Source organism: Sceloporus occidentalis, unplaced genomic scaffold (assembly GCF_023333645.1).
Source record: "Sceloporus occidentalis isolate IW3139 unplaced genomic scaffold, rSceOcc1.0.p SCAF_16, whole genome shotgun sequence".
Taxonomy (NCBI): Eukaryota; Metazoa; Chordata; class Lepidosauria; order Squamata; family Phrynosomatidae; genus Sceloporus; species Sceloporus occidentalis.
Window position 1 is genome coordinate 11,290,024 of NW_028316996.1, and position 16,635 is coordinate 11,306,658.

The window sequence follows — 16,635 nt, forward strand, 5'->3', positions numbered from 1 at the left end:
GTTAAATGTAACCTAGCTTTATTTTGTTTGCAGACAATGCTAATAAAGAAGAATTGGAAAAGATCAAGTAAGGTAACTTCTGTCTCATGAAACAAAAATAAAAAACCGAAAACTTTGTTGAATACATAAGGGAATTAATACCCAGGTGTATAAAGAAACAATAACGTTTCTACCCATTAAGTAAAAATACCAGTGGGGTGTGTAAAGGAGAAGAGCATCTCTAAGCATACCCAACAATTAAGGCTGCATCAGGGATAGTCCATCCATGTATTGGGAATGGATATGATGCCCAGGTTAACATATTGGTCATTTCAGCATCCCAAAATCTTATTTGTTTATGATTTTTAGGGTGTGCTTCCCTTCTTGCACTTTTTGTGTATTTTGTGTACAATTACCAGCTATGTATGTGGTATGTAGTCTGTAAAATGGGCCCCTGATGCCTACTATGTAAATCACAGACCAATTGGCAGATTCTCCTACAAAAAAAACCTGACTGCTGACTTAAGGTAGTGACTGTTTGTAAGCATTGAGGAAAAACACCTTACATCTGGATACTTGTTCAAATTGCAAAATAACATAACACATTTTCATGCAATTAAATGTGATTTATTATATCAAAAGAATTCACTTAGCTTCAGATAGTCCCGCAAAGTATTGGGGAAAACTCTGTGTCAGCATCAGCCAACCCCCACATCTGAGATTACAGAATGGTGGACACGAAGACGCAGTCTATCATTCCAGTACATCTTTGAATGAACAACTGTGCAACAGATATTCTTATAGTACCTTGATAGGCGGTAGCAGCATATACAACTGAATGTCCAGCAAGCACTGCGCGCAAACACTATGTATCGTATTGGCTTGAGTATAGGCCGCACCCTAAAAACATTTTAATTCTAAGTGTAATAGATATGCTGCCACTCTGCCCTCCCCGGAGATATGCTGCCACTCTGTTGTCCCCCCGAGATATGCTGCCACTCTGCCCTCCCCCGAGATATGCTGCCACTCTGTCCCCCCAAGATATGCTGCCACTCTGTCCCCCCGAGATATGCTGCCACTCTGCCCCCCCGAGATATGCTGCCACTCTGCCCCCCCGAGATATGCTGCCACTCTGCCCCCCCGAGATGTGCCTCCCCTCCCGTAGACTTACCAGTGCAGACTCCCGGGTGACTTGCGGGGCCGGCGGGGGACATCTATGCTATTATACAATTATACAACTTCCGGTGATGGCACTTCCCACGGAAGAAGGAAGATTGTTAAAGCGCATCGCGCAGACGTTCACCGGCGAGTGTAAACAACCTCCGCTGCCGGCACGTCTGCACGATGTGCTTTAACAATCTCCCTTGCCGGGACTCCCCCCGTGGGAACTGCATGTCCCGGGCGTCGGGCGATACGAATTGCGCATTCTTGCGCTAAATCCCGAATATAGGCTGCACCCCCACTTTAAGTCTTTAAAGGAAAAAAGTGCAGCCTATATTCAGGCAAATACGCTAAATACTATGTTATAACACTATGGCTGTGTGCACAGAAACAAGTAAAGCAAAGAGAAAGATAAGAAGGAACCCCAAGAAGAAAGGACAGCTGCTAAAGAGCCATAAAAAAAACATCTCCAATCACATCGTTCCATGGAGTAAGCAGTCTTATATGGTTGCTTGTTTCTGTGATAGCAAGTGGGGAAAAAGGAAGTAAAAGTGATAGCTTGTTCCAAGCTGGCTGGCATGTTAGTAAAAAAGCCTGATCCCTACTCACATGCATGGACTGGTGCTTGTGATGTCATAAGGTGCCTCCTACTTGCTCTAAAAATAAATAAAATTAAAAACTTCAATAAGGAGAATGGGCTTTTGTGGACTACAGCTCCAATAACCCTAGATCATAATTATAATGAGGATAATGAGACTTGTAGCCCCCAAATTGGGTGCGCCATGCAAATGTTCTACTTAGAGTTAGTTTCATTAGCACACCTACAGAACTCAACCCTTTGTGTATGTTGTACGTGTGCGTTCGCTGTGAGATGTTGTGATCTCTCATCCTCATGGGCTTTGTGTCAAACATACATGTATGTACATCTAGCGTGTACTATCTACACTGCTCCAAAAATTAAAGGGAACACTAAGATTACACATCCTAGATCTGAATGAATGAACTAATCGTATGACATACTTCCGTCTTTACATAGTTGAATGTGCTGACAACAAAATCACACAAAAATTCTCAATGAAAATCAAATTTATCAACCCATGGAGGTCTGGATATGGAGTCAAAATGGAAAACCACACTACAGGCTGATCCAACTTTGATGTAATGTCCTTAAAACAAGTCACAATGAGGCTTAGAAGTGTGTGTGGCCTCCACGTGCCCGTATGACCTCCCTACAACAACCTGATGAGGTTGCGGATGGTCTCCTGAGGGATGTCCTCCCAGGCCTGGACTAAAGCATCCGCCAACTCCTGGACAGTCTGTGGTGCAACGTGGCGTTGGTGGATGGAGCGAAACATGGTGTCCCAGATGTGCTCAATCGGATTCAGGTCTGGGGAACGGGCAGGCCAGTCCATAGCATCAATGCCTTCCTCTTGCAGGAACTGCTGACACACTCCAGCCACATGAGGTCTAGCATTGTCTTGCATTAGGAGGAACCCAGGGCCAACCGCACCAGCATATGGTCTCACAAGGGGTCTGAGGATCTCATCTCGGTACCTAATGGCAGTCAGGCTACCTCTGGCAAGCACATGGAGGGCTGTGCGGCCCCCCAAAGAAATGCCACCCCACACCATTACTGACCCACCGCCAAACCGGTCATGCTGGAGGATGTTGCAGGCAGCAGAACGTTCTCCACGGCGTCTCCAGACTCTGTCATGTCTGTCACATGTGCTCAGTGTGAACCGTTTGAGTGGACACATGCACACTTGTAGCCTGCTGGAGGTCATTTTGCAGGGCTCTGGCAGTGCTCCTCCTTGCACAAAGGCGGAGGTAGCGGTCCTGCTGTTGGGTTGTTGCCCTCCTACGGCCTCCTCCACGTCTCCTGATGTACTGGCCTGTCTCCTGGTAGCGCCTCCATGCTCTGGACACTACGCTGACAGACACAGCAAACCTTCTTGCCACAGCTCGCATTGATGTGCCATCCTGGATGAGCTGCACTACCTGAGCCACTTGTGTGGGTTGTAGACTCCGTCTCATGCTACCACTAGAGTGAAAGCGCCGCCAGCATTCAAAAGTGACCAAAACATCAGCCAGGAAGCATAGGAACTGAGAAGTGGTCTGTGGTCACCACCTGCAGAACCACTCCTTTATTGGGGGTGTCTTGCTAATTGCCTATAATTTCCACCTGTTGTCTGTTCCATTTGCACAACAGCAAGTGAAATTGATTGTCCATCAGTGTTGCTTCTTGCGTGGACAGTGTGATTTCACAGATGTGTGATTGACTTCGAGTTACATTGTGTTGTTTAAGCGTTCCCTTTATTATTTTGAGCAGTGTATTTGATAGAGGCTTTTAAGATACTTTGTTACTTTTAGTATTTGGTGTGGGACTTGAGGTTGGCAAAGAGGGACATGAGGTTGGCAAAGAGGAATGAGTGGATTTGGGACCAAAAGAGGGACACTTCGTAGTTATGCATGTTATGTGATGCTCTATTTGCATGAATAGGCAAAATGTGTCAATACCCCTGACAAAGGGTTAAGTAAACCAAAGTATGTTCTCAAAATATGCTTTCAAACTCTATGGATCTTTTTCGAGTAAATTTTAGGCAACAATGCCATTGCCCATATAAAACAAATATAATGTTTCTTATTTCTAAGTACACAATGACCCCAGCTAATATTTAGGGAGATTATGTGTAACATATACACCATAATCCTTGGCATTATGAGCTTCCTACAGTGTTCTTTGTAGAGAGTTGACATGAGTGTTTTCTTCTCTTCCTTATAAAATATACTCAGATGAGCGTCTACAGGCCCTTTATAATATAAAATTCAGTGAGCTCTCCTCAGTTTCCTTACACATTGAATTATGCATTATACAGGTCCAGCTCAGCCCTTCTTCCTGGAGGAACTTGCCAGTGTTGATCTTTCTTCATGGGTAGTGAGAAAGCCAAAACCACAACTGTCCTGTAAATGCTCTCTTTAGTGAATAAACCCCAATGTGAAACATGAAATGAGAGAGAACATCCCATAGCATAACAAACAGCACATATAATTCTCCCTTCTCAATATCAACATTGGGATATAGTAAGTATCTTTTTCTGTGCCGATAGAAAGTTGACTTTGTAGTTTGCATATTTTTTAGTGGAACATCTATGTCAATTTTTTTTTTGCAATGGCTGTCCAGTCTAGTGCTTCTCAGTGAAAGTCATTGAAGGACGTCTGGTGTGCCATTGGCACAAATGGGGTTCATCCGGGTTCAGTCAGTAAATGTGCACTTCTGATGCCCATACATGCTTAACAATGAAACCCAGCAGAAGCATACAACAGCCAATGAAATAACCAAGTGGAGTGAAATGCTGCTTGTTTATTGGCCAGACAGTGATGTAGAACCAGTCACAGTTCCTTCAATGATCCCAGAAAAAAAAACAGGGCATAACTGGAAGACCATTACCTCGATCACTTGCTTTTTATTTTTTTTTCTAGCCCGGTATCTCTAAATACTACTGTCTTTTTCAGTGCCCATTAATTAACAGTAGCATGTGAAATGCCGTAAGATCCTTCAGGATCCTCAATTGTGGTCCTTGGGAAAGTCAGTACTGTTGGAATTTCTTCAAAAAGCTAATATTGTTTATCAGTGAGCAATACGTTAAGCGACTCTAAAACTCATTGTTTATGACCTACCAATGGATCTGCTAATGGAGAAGACCATAGACAAATAGTCTTTTGAAATGTTTTACATACATGGACAGAAAGTCCTTGCCCTTCAAAAATGTAAAGAGAGTCGATGGGTAAATGATAGATTACCATCATATACAGCCATTTTAACAGATTGCTCATGTGGATCATTATAGAATCAAACTGCAAAGCGAGAACTAATTCCAGTGGCTACCAAAAGCTGATAACATGGCTTGAGTTTTTTTATCTTTTTGTTTTTTTCATTTTGTCCAAGCATTTCTGCCACTAATGGCTTGTGTCTGTTGAAACCTTATTCCCTGTGACACTCAAATAATGCAAGATGGTATTTACTGCCGAAATGAGAAGGATAAATAGCAGGCCTCTGGACAGTGAGAAGGTAATTGCTGTTCAGCTCTGGTTTAGTATCTAGCAAATGTCTGTAGCAAATGTGTTATAATTCTCAAACCATATATCTTCCTGCCAGGGCAGACGGAGCATAAACCTGATTGTTTGTGAAAGTCGGTGTGTTTGAATAAGAAGTTATTTATACGCTTAATAGCCTAGACCAGAGTGTGGAAAATGACATCCCTTTAAACATACAAAATCATTTTATAAATCAATATGAACATCCAAATAAACATCTTAAATAAAAAAAAGTTACTGATGCCAAAGCATTTTGTTCTAAGAAGGTGTCTATTTACTAGGGGATGAGCGAGTTTCTGGTACATCACACTAATGCCCCAGTAGTATGTTATCCCTGCATACTTTATGCATTTTTTGTAATATAACACATTTCAACTTACGTAAAACATTGTTTAGTGAATACATCCCTAAATTTTCAGAATATTATTAATTATTATTAATTCCGATTATTCAATATATAAATTCTGCATGGTCCATCTTGTCATCTATCAATAACTCTGCGGCCATGTCAGGTGAGATTAAATAGTTCTGCTGTAATATCACACTAGGGCTTCATTATTTTGTATCCAGTGTGTCTCAACTCCAAGCTTCATGAACTATAGTGGCAGAGATAGAAGTATAGTATAAAAGTTTTACCTTATAAATTAGTTTCCCCTTCCCGGCAAATAACATACTAGCTCCTAGGGGGCAGTGACCTTTGGTAACCATGTATGAATTAAGTACTTATTTAAGTACTTTACCACCAACAACTCATCAATGTCATTGCCCTCAAAACCTGTTCCTTTTTTTATATATGACTTTTGCCAACATTAACTGTATATTTACGGTATATATTTAAACAATCATGAGTAGTAAACCCAACTGAAGGTCACAAAATACTAATAGATATTTCCAGTCAAAAACAGGAAGGCCAGAACATCTAAAAAGCCAATGTGAATCCCTAGCTCTCATTCATTTGGCAGATGATGGGATTGCCCCAGACATAGTTGGAAGTAGCTCAAAAGCCAAACTGCAGGGACGCATTGAACTTTAGTGATAGTATTTAACATTAGCAGGCCGTGTTTAGGCAGAATCCAGAATTATTTCAAGCATCCAAAGCATGACCATAGGCCATCTTTGCCCCAGATGACCAAGCTAGGATAATAAATCTTGAACGCAAAAAGTTTCACCAGATATTAACTATCAAACTCTTTTTTATAGGGTTAATTAACCGCATTATGTAAAATCCCAGGTTTTTAGGTATACCTTCTAGTCTGACCACTGGATAAAAATCTTTGTCATCTATTGCTGCTCACTGAAGTCTTGTACCAAATTCACTCAGTTGAAAAATACAAGCTAAAACCTCAATTGCTTCCTTTTTTTTTTGCTATGTTTTCCTGTGATTTATGGTCTGGTAAATATAGATCCATATGTTAATAATATACGGTTCAAGCTTAGTGAAATATTATTTACATGGCTAATTTGGTTCCCTCTAGAAAGACATCATATTCAGTTGACTAAATTATATGTAGATAATCCAGCCCTGACAATATACTTGTTCTTGTGTGATTTAAAGTACTTATAAAAGCAATCCTGATACTGGTGGAAGAGCTGTTACATGGATGACTGCTTAACTCGTATTGTTATTGAAATATATTTAGCTAAAGGGAAGTGCATTTCAGATGAAAGGAGTTTAGTTATTCGGATAACGCTCTCATTTTCAATCACAAGCTATACTCAGCTATATTATTGACCTTTCAAGATAGCTTACATTTCTTAATAAAAAAATGCTTCTATAAATGTTCTTCCTTCTCGCAAATAAAACCAAATGGGAAGACAAATGATTATAATGGAAAGGCCAATATGAATTCCTGAATATGTTCTTTAAGCAGTAGATGCAGGATGGTTTAGATATCATTGTCTGCCATGAGCTCAAACATAAAGAGATGCTTTCTGTAGGAATACGAGAAAGAATTCGTATAATCTAAAACCTCTACACATTCCTGGAATGAAGCGTTTGTTATGTGCACAGTTTCAAGACACGCTTGTTTTCTATAAAAGCAGCATTTTATACAAATGTACAGTCATGCATCACTGCAATCTTAACCTAAAAGTGGCGATTATATGTAGGAGCTGCAGCTATTTTGAATAATAGTAATTCTTGGAAAGAGCAATTATGTTTTCCAATTTTGTTGTACAACAAGCTTTAAAAAAAAAAAAAATGTCATGAAAATGAATGCAAAGGTAATGCAAGAAAGAAGCACTTGCTTTCTATGCATTCTAGCATTTCATCTGAATCTGGTGGGTTTGTTTTGCAATGTCTATGTGTCCTAAACCAAGCTTCTATGAACTTTATCTTGTCAAGATGTCAAGATGTTGAAATATTATTTTTTTATTTCTGTTATAACAGGTACATGACTAGAAAATGTCACTCCCGCACTATGAACCATGTAAAGGGTTGCACATACTCAAAGTGACCTCTTCTGAAGGCCAACTGAACTTGACTCTTTTTATTCCATTGCCTGAACTCTTGACATTGCCACATAACAAAACCAGTATAACCATTATAACACTGACTCGTAAGACAATAGAGTTTTATTGGATTGTAACTCAACCTTAACTATTTTTATATCAATGCAATAGAGTCCAAGATCATTGTTATTTCTTCCTGAAAACATTTTTGACCCCTCTAGCACCATAATGAAATTACATTAAGCTAGTCCACTGGATGTGTGGATAATTGATGGAGTTTGGTGTGTTTGCTGTTGGTACTGTTTGCTGTAAAAGGAATGTCACTGTTTACAAGACTTGATTACATCTTGGGTGGTCAACAACCAGATTTGAGGTGCTGTCTGGTTAATAAGGGTGATGTTACATGACTGAACCATTACTGGTCACATTATAAGCCCTAACTCTGATTTTAGTGACCTTGTATCTTTCTGGCCAAGTTGGGGAACACTTGGGTGCTAACCAATAGATCCTGACCTGAATTAACCCCCTGCTCTAATTATATTCAAATACTATATTAACATATTAGTAATGTGTACACACACAAACAAGCACCAGTAACATGCTATCACATATTGGTACCAACATCAGAGATTAGGCATGTTGCTCAAGGAGGGTAATAACTAGACTTGGGCACCAGGGGGCTCTTTGTGTTCGTCTTCGCGCTCGTCTTCGGGGAAAAAAAAATCTTCGTATTCCGCGAATATTCGCCTGTTCCTGTCTTCTCTTCGGGCGAATATTCGTGGACATTCTTCGTGTTCGGTTTTTCTTTGTTTTTTCCGGTTAAGGGGTTAATACGGGGTTAACGCAGCTCTGGCGCCAGGAGTTTAAATGTCTGTATGAGCAACTCTATTGGTCGTCAGCAGGGGGCTTGTCTGCCCCCTGCTGGCGACCAATAGGGTCGCTCGTACATACTGTTAAACTCCTGGTTCCGTAACTTGTCCGGCAGATCCCACTGGTCTATCTGTTCTATCATTTATTAACTGATAGAACAGGGAGACCAGTGGGATCTGCCGGGTAAATTGCTGCATTAGGGTTTTACAGACTTTTAGGCTCCTGGTGCCGTAACTTGTCCGGCACATCCCACTGGTCTCCCTGTTCTATCAGCTAAATGTCCGTACGAACGACCAATAAAGTTGCTCGTACGGACATTTAACTGATAGAACAGGGAGACCAGTGGGATCTGCAGGGTAAGTTGCAGCATTGGGGTTTTAAAAGTCTGTACCGACTTTTAGGCTCCTGGTGCACTTGTTGCACCTTAAGGGGTTAAGGGGCCGTGCGAGTGAGCCTATTGGTCACTTGCACGGCCCTTTAACCTACGGATTAGCGGAAATCCATAGGTTCGCTGTCAGGAGTTACAAAGGCCGTGCGAGTGAGCCTATTGGTCACCTGCAGGGTCTTCCTGCGGATTTCCACTTCCGTGAACTGCCGCGATGCCAAGGTAAGTTAGAAGGGGGGGAGAGTGGTAGACGAAGACGATCACGAAGATCTTCGTGGTGTGTGTCTTCGTCTTCGCCTACGTTTTACCGCCGCTGTCTTCTCTTCGGCGTGTCTTCGGAACGAACACGAAAACGCACTCTTCGTGTTCGTTTTCATGTTTGCCCGAAGACGAATGCACAAGTCTAGTAATAACCCACTGAAAACAAAAATGTTAGTTATAGGCTAGTTCTACAATCCAGTAAAAATCACTATGAAAATAATACTGAAATTTTAAACAAGCCACAACAAGAAAAATCCAATTTACATTACCCAAATCAATTGATTTTCCAAGAAGTAATGTTTTCTCTGTTTCTTGGGTTTTGATTGTGATTATAGATCGTTGGCTAATAACTTATGTTAATATTTTACTTCCTGTGAAAAATATCCAAAATCCAACATAATTACCCAAAAGAATATAATCCTGTGAAAAATACAGTATCTCCAAGATGTGATGTCAGCTGAACATGGGATGAATAAGGTGGTGTAGATATCTTGTTCTTTTTCCATGGGATGAAACAGAGGTGTAGATATCTTGTTCTTTTTCCTTGACATAAGGAGCAGGGAACAAAAAGGGATGCAGAACACGGATAATTGTGAAAACTCTGCACATGGTTACCTATGTAGTTACACCAATGGTCTATGCTCAAGAACTTTACGGAAACCAAACGTTGACTGGTTTTCTGTAACGTGACACTATCAATTGTAGTCCACTTGAAAATTAACCCTTCAGCCTAAGTATACTAATCTTTATATAAGACCCCAACTTTATACTTTAGAAAGGCTTGTACTGGGAAACATAACACGTTAAAAAACATACTATATCTAGTTTATCTTGCTGCGAATATGTCTGTATACATACTGTATACAATCTCTGCAGAACCTGCCATGCATTGGTATTCATTTTGTTGACCATTTTTGTTGCTTTTGCAGTTTCAGACACAAAGTTTACGCCTCACTGACTTGCACAGAAAAACTCAGCTATGGAGAGGGATTGTAAGCATCACTCTAATTGAGGGACAGGAGCTTAAAGCCATGGATGCCAATGGACTAAGTGACCCTTATGTGAAATTCAGACTGGGGCATCAGAAATACAAGAGCAAGGTAAGCTCATGTGTTACTGTAAATACTCCACTAAAAAGTACCAAACATTTTTGTGTTCCCTCTACAGTTGTGTTTCTTCCTTTTTGCCAACATCGATTCTTCGATTAGTCAGTTGTTTAACCAAGAAGAAAAAACTGTAAGAATGTTCATTAAAAAGGGTCTCTCCATTCGTAATGGAATAAAGGCATGAAATCAGGCAATTGTTTGAAATGAGAATATTTGTTACGTTAAGCATGAAAAATGTTTTCAAGTAGTCCGACATTTCCATTTTATCATGTTCTGTCAAGTTTTACAATGTAAGGTTTTGTACAATTTGAAGTTAACTTGGACTGTTTCTTATATACAGAAAGGATCTTAGTGTCAAAAATTCAGCAACATCTTGAGTTGCCTGGATCAAGGGGGTGCCAACAGTCACCCCAGAAACTACCCCTAATGTGTAGACGCTGGTCTGATGCCTGCCAGGGGTGCAATGTAAGCCTCCACAATGTGTGTGGGTGAGACAGTAGAGGTTTATGCTTACATTGGCCCTCTAAAAGTATGTAAAAAAGACATGGGGTATATTGGTGTGGGGTAATAGAGGGACTTCTTGCCTGGAATGCTATTTGGTCTAGGACCAGCCCTACTTATATAGGGTGGTGATCATAAAATGATCACGGTTTGATCCTGCTTATCTAATTCACCTTCTGCAAAAATTGCTCTGTTCCATCTTAGGAATAGTAGTCACTTGTGTTTTCCCAAATCTGATGTAATAATTGATCAATCGTAATATTACTGTACATAACTGTGTGTGAGATGGGTATGCTTTTATACTTTTGAGTGGTTTCTTTTGTTTTATTATTTACCTTAGACTCTTCCAAAGACATTGAATCCTCAGTGGAGGGAGCAATTTAATATGCATCTTTTTGAAGAACGAGGAGGAGTAATAGATATCACAGTATGGGACAAAGATGCTGGCAAAAGAGATGATTTCATTGGAAGGTGAGTAGGTATGGGATAAAGAAACAGCAATGCATTGATACAGATATACTGAACATCCAATGTTTTTCCTTGACTTGTCAAACAGTGAAAGTTCCAATTATGGCCACTAGATGGCAGTGTCTACTCAGAATTGAATTAAAACATGTGGCTTTTAAATGTAAAATGTTATTATAGGATGTCTTTGTTACTGAATCCTCTAAGTAAAGCATGATTCCTTTTACATTTGCTATAAAACCAGCAAGAATTTATTTTTGCGATTTTGGTGATGCACTTATTTAAAACGTGGTGTTTTTAGTGTAAGCAGTATGCCACATCAAATATGTGGTCAAACTTTGAGTAACACCTAGAAAGTTCAAACCTGGAAATATAATTAGTTTTAAAATATTTTTGAGAGAAGCCAAATGTGAAAACATATAAACTAAATATATCCACCATATATACAAGTAGATAAATGTGAAATCTGATTCCATGATAACACTGGGAATATCCATACAGGGTATAATAATCTATCAAAAAGTAAGTTTTACCCATTTATATATAATAACACTGTACAATTTGTTTTAGAGAAGCACACAATGTTAGAAACACAATGAAACTGTTATTAATGTTTTTTGTTCAAATTGGTCTAGAAATACATTTTTCATTTTTTTAAAGATTGCCCACAATAGATATATGATGTATAAAATGTATAGTTTGGGTCCTGAACTATTTCCCTGACTTTCTAAGGTGGCTTCTGGGAACATGGCACTACAGGTTCTTTATTGCATGTGTTTCATCCTTTTTTTACATTGTCTTTCCTTTTTTTATAGTGACCCTCTTTGTATTATTGTGGACATTTTAATTCAATTAATAGTCACATCAGATTTTTTAAAATCCAACACAACATCAAAATCAAACGTACCATGTAATAATAATTTCTTGGTTTGGATCAATTAATCAGATTCAGTTCTTAGACACACCAGAATGTTCTGAGTTCCTCCCATTACTTTAATTCGACAGACTCCTAAAAAACAACTATGATGATTTTTTGTTATTATTGTTATTAGTAGTATTATTATGATTACTATCATCATTGGTATTATTATTATTACATTCAGGATTTTGTAATCTAGACGTCAATGTTTTATTTCTATCCATATTTAAACGTAGACACTGGCTCTAACATGAGCACGTGTCTAAGTACCCTGTTAATAAATTCAGCACAGATCTTGAAACCTGATAGAATGGGTATGGAGTTGGGTATAAACAAATTAACTTTATAATTCCTAGAATGCTGTGTTGCTATTCCTAAAAAATTATCAGATATTTCTCGTTTGCTTGACACTTTTGTGCTTATTCTCAATTTGAAGCTGAGATACCAAAGAGAAAAAAAACTAATTTCCTACTATCCATTTTGAAAAAGGAAAATCTCTCTAAGAATGCTGCATATTTGACAATATGAACTGGCTAAACAATCTGTTTAGTTTTAACGTTATGCCTTGCGCCTCCAGAGCGTTGTCCAAGTTGGTAGAAGAACACTATGTGGTACAAGTCTAATGGATCCCACAGGCGCCCATTGTTTATAGAACAATGGCAAACGTAAAAAGTTTAATAATTAAAGATTAAATATTCACATTACTTTAATGCCAGGGGATACATGCAGCCAGTGAAACAGTTTTCTCAGTATTTTGTAAGGGTGATGCTATGCTGAATGCAACCATTTTGCAACTAAATGCATCATTCCTACTGCTGTCGAATGCCCAGACATATTGGTTTTCTCATTCATATATATATATATTTTATTTTTTTTTTACTTTTTCTTTTGTCATGTGACACAAAAGCAGGCACGAATAGGTTGTTGCCATAGAAACTAAAAAGACTTCTTAAATGTTTCGGTGTTGTTTTATGTGATTGAATTTTGTGCGGAATAAAACCGCAGATCAGCTAACATTAGTTTATTTAGAATCCCAGCGAGCACAGTTAATGTTTAGTCTAAATGGAACAGCGCCATCAATATTAACACAATGATAAATACACAACTGACACAAATCTCAACTTTATACTAGACAACTGCACATAGAATTTGTTCTGTCCCTTGTTTCAATGCGATATCTGTCTACACCAAGATGTGTTACGTGTGATCCAATCCAGGATGATGAGTGAACACAACATAAATATAAAATTTCGTATTTTACATACATAGTAGATGAAGTGAAGCATGTGAAATTATCGTGTTTCCTGTAACTAGAATATTCTTTGATGCGATATATAATTTAAGGTTATCATATAGTGATATGGCAACTCGTAAAGTAATGTATTATGCTAAGAAAATCACACCTTCCTGCCTCTCTAAGTACATCAGTGCAGAAGGTTTTCTGTGGATTTCTGTGCATGGAATTCCAATGAACTTTGCGCTTCACGCTAGAATATTTATCGAGTGTGAGTTGCATATATAGAAATAACTGTATGCACAACTCTCATGAAATGTTACAGGACTGCATCTCCAGTACAATATATAATATAATAAATTAAGTAAACTGGGGTTAAGAGAACTTTTCAAAGTGGAATGGGGATATAGCATAGACTAATACATAATAATATTAATACTACATCCGTCAGTATGAAGGTACACACACTCACTATACGATTACTCCTCGAGACCTTTATCTATTTTATAACGCTTGTGATATGTGTCTTCATTTAGAACTTTAATATAGTCGCCAATAAAGTAATACATTAATGTAAATATATTACCTTGAACCAAATGCATGCAAAAATAAGCTATGGGATATGTAGCTTTGGCATAGCCCACTTTCCGAGGCACAGATATTAAATCACCTTATGATTCTTTACAGTAAGGGCAATAAAGGTATGGAATTCACTGCCTAGGGTGGTGGCGTTATCAAATACATTAGATGCCTTCAAAAGGGGTCTGGATATGTTTTTTAGAAAGGCATGACATACAGGGCTATAAACAGAATTAATATTTTAGAGCTTCTTGATCCAAGGAAATCCGATTGCCTTTTGGAGTCAAGAAGGAATTTTTCCCCTGATGGCAGAATTCGAAGTAGCTTAACTTCTTTTGGATCAATACTAGGACGGTTAGGTAGAAGGGTTGAATTTGATGGACTTAGGTCTTTTTTTCAACCTTATGTACTATGTAACCTGGCATTGTCAGTGAGTCAGGTGAATATGAAACACAGTGGCGAGATCTTAGTTAAAACTAAGCAGGGCCCAGGATGTAAGTTTTGGCAAAGCAGTTCTGTACTGCCCCTATACTGAACCCAAGTCCCATATTGTCACGTTTTCACCCTTCACTGGCTGGACTTGTTCTTACTTTGTGTGGCTCATTCCGGTTGTCAACCACTAGTGGCCGCCCTTGCCACTCAGGACCTCTCTGGCTGATTATCATGTCCAGGTGCACCTTGCTATCTAATTAGCTCAGCCTTTATAAGCCTGCCCAGCCCTGCAGTCAGGGCCTTTGCATTGTAGTGTGATGACCGCTCTGCTTTGGCCTTGTACCGTGAGCTACCTGCCTGTACCGTGAGCTACCTGCCTGTACCGTGAGCTACCTGCCTGTACCGTGAGCTACCTGCCTGTACCGTGAGCTACCTGCCTGTACCGTGAGCTACCTGCCTGTACCGTGAGCTACCTGCTTATATCGTGAGCTACCTGCCTGTACCTGCCGTCAGCCCTGCCAGTGTGCCTCCGTACCCGTCAGCCCTGCCAGTGTGCCTCCGTACCCGTCAGCCCTGCCAGTGTGCCTCCGTACCCGTCAGCCCTGCCAGTGGGCCTCCGTACCCGTCAGCCCTGCCAGTGGGCCTCCGTATCCGTCAGCCCTGCCAGTGGGCATCCTGCCTAGAGACTTTCTGCCTTTACTTGCTGGTCATATCACCTATATTAATACAGTACCTTTCCACGTCTTCTGTTTGTACTGTGTTTTATTGCGCCTGTCCGTACCACCCCACTTACCGTCATGCATCGTGGGGTACAAACGGAACCCTTTGTTTCCCCTGCTACTGGGCTCCTACCCGACCTGCTTACCTGGGTCATGACAGAATGCAAAGGCCATACCAAGGAGTCCGCGGGGATAACTGCAGTTCTAGAAGTACTGGCGGAGTGTCTACTCCAGATATGTATATCTGTAAGGACTGTGTTAAAACCCGACCATGTAGCTAAAGAGACCAAGATGGAGACCAAAAGCAAGAAGGCTGCTAAGAAGAGCTTCAAGCGAGAGCCACTTACCAAGGAGGAAAGACAGAAAAGACAAGATGATAACCTATGCTATTATTGTGGAGAGACTGGTCATAGGATTACATATTGTCCGCACAAACCAGTCAAACCGTCCACAACCCACCTGGAGAAACCCCATGCCCCGGAACCTGCATATGACGCCCGCAACGTCACAAAGCAGGAGCATACCCTGTCACATCCACAGACAGGTGATGCAGGGGTTAACCAGTCCTCGGCACCTGTGACTCCTACGCCCTCCATCACAATGTCAGAAGACCTCCAGACCTTGTCTGACACCCCCGAGTGGTCCTATATGGACAGTGCGTCATCTGATGCAGAGGTCATGGACACATCCATGGAGATCAACCCCCCCGGCTGTTTGTGCAGTCAGAAGCACCACTCCTACCGCTCACAGGAGTAGAAGTAGGACAAGACAAGCACATACCGGGACTATCACATCTGTGTATCCAGCAGCTGAGGCCTATCCAGCCCAACTCAGCACACCAGAACCTCTGCCATCAGATCGTGTAGTGACTTCCAACGGCAATGTAATATGTCGCGAAGATCTGGAAGCATATGAGAAAGCACTACGTGCTCCTACCCGACCTGCTTACCTGGGTCATGACACCGAAACAAATGGCCTCATATTTACTGGGCACAGGATATGGGAACTAAATCTCCATTAACCTCTAAGTAGATTGTAAGCTCACAAGAGCAGGGTCTTTTTCATCTATACCAGTCTTAACATGTGTCCATGTTTTTGGAAATATTGCATTTTGTTGTGAAACATGTATCCTCCCATCCCCGTCATAGCATTACAGAATCTACAGAATAATAGAAAATATTGTTTAAGCACTAAGAGGAAGAATACTTGCCAGAGCATCTTATAAAATTCTAAAGCAATTACAAATATTTACAGTATAGTTTTACAAATGTCATTGTGTCTTTATGTATGAATTCATATAACTATAAATGGGTGAAAAAATAGGACCTGTGGTGGTATGGGAGTATAAGGTAAATCATTGCAGTCACTCCTATTAATTAATATTGTTTTATAATCTGGAAATATTATCTTTTTTGGACTTTATTAATGATTATTATGAATAATAGCTCCCTCTTGCCTCTTACAAAGAGATAGATATA

General features: G+C 40.0%; 1 protein-coding gene across 1 annotated transcript in view; it reads left to right on the plus strand.

Annotated features, from left to right (window-relative positions):
- The window catches only part of LOC149303034 (multiple C2 and transmembrane domain-containing protein 1-like), a 196,687-nt gene that overhangs the window by 21,234 nt on the left and 158,818 nt on the right, over positions 1 to 16,635 (plus strand). Inside the window, exons 5-7 of the mRNA XM_089481753.1 lie at positions 34 to 72; positions 10,132 to 10,302; positions 11,150 to 11,280. Coding sequence (XP_089337879.1) covers positions 34 to 72; positions 10,132 to 10,302; positions 11,150 to 11,280 — 341 coding nt within the window. The remainder of the gene's footprint in view (positions 1 to 33; positions 73 to 10,131; positions 10,303 to 11,149; positions 11,281 to 16,635) is intronic.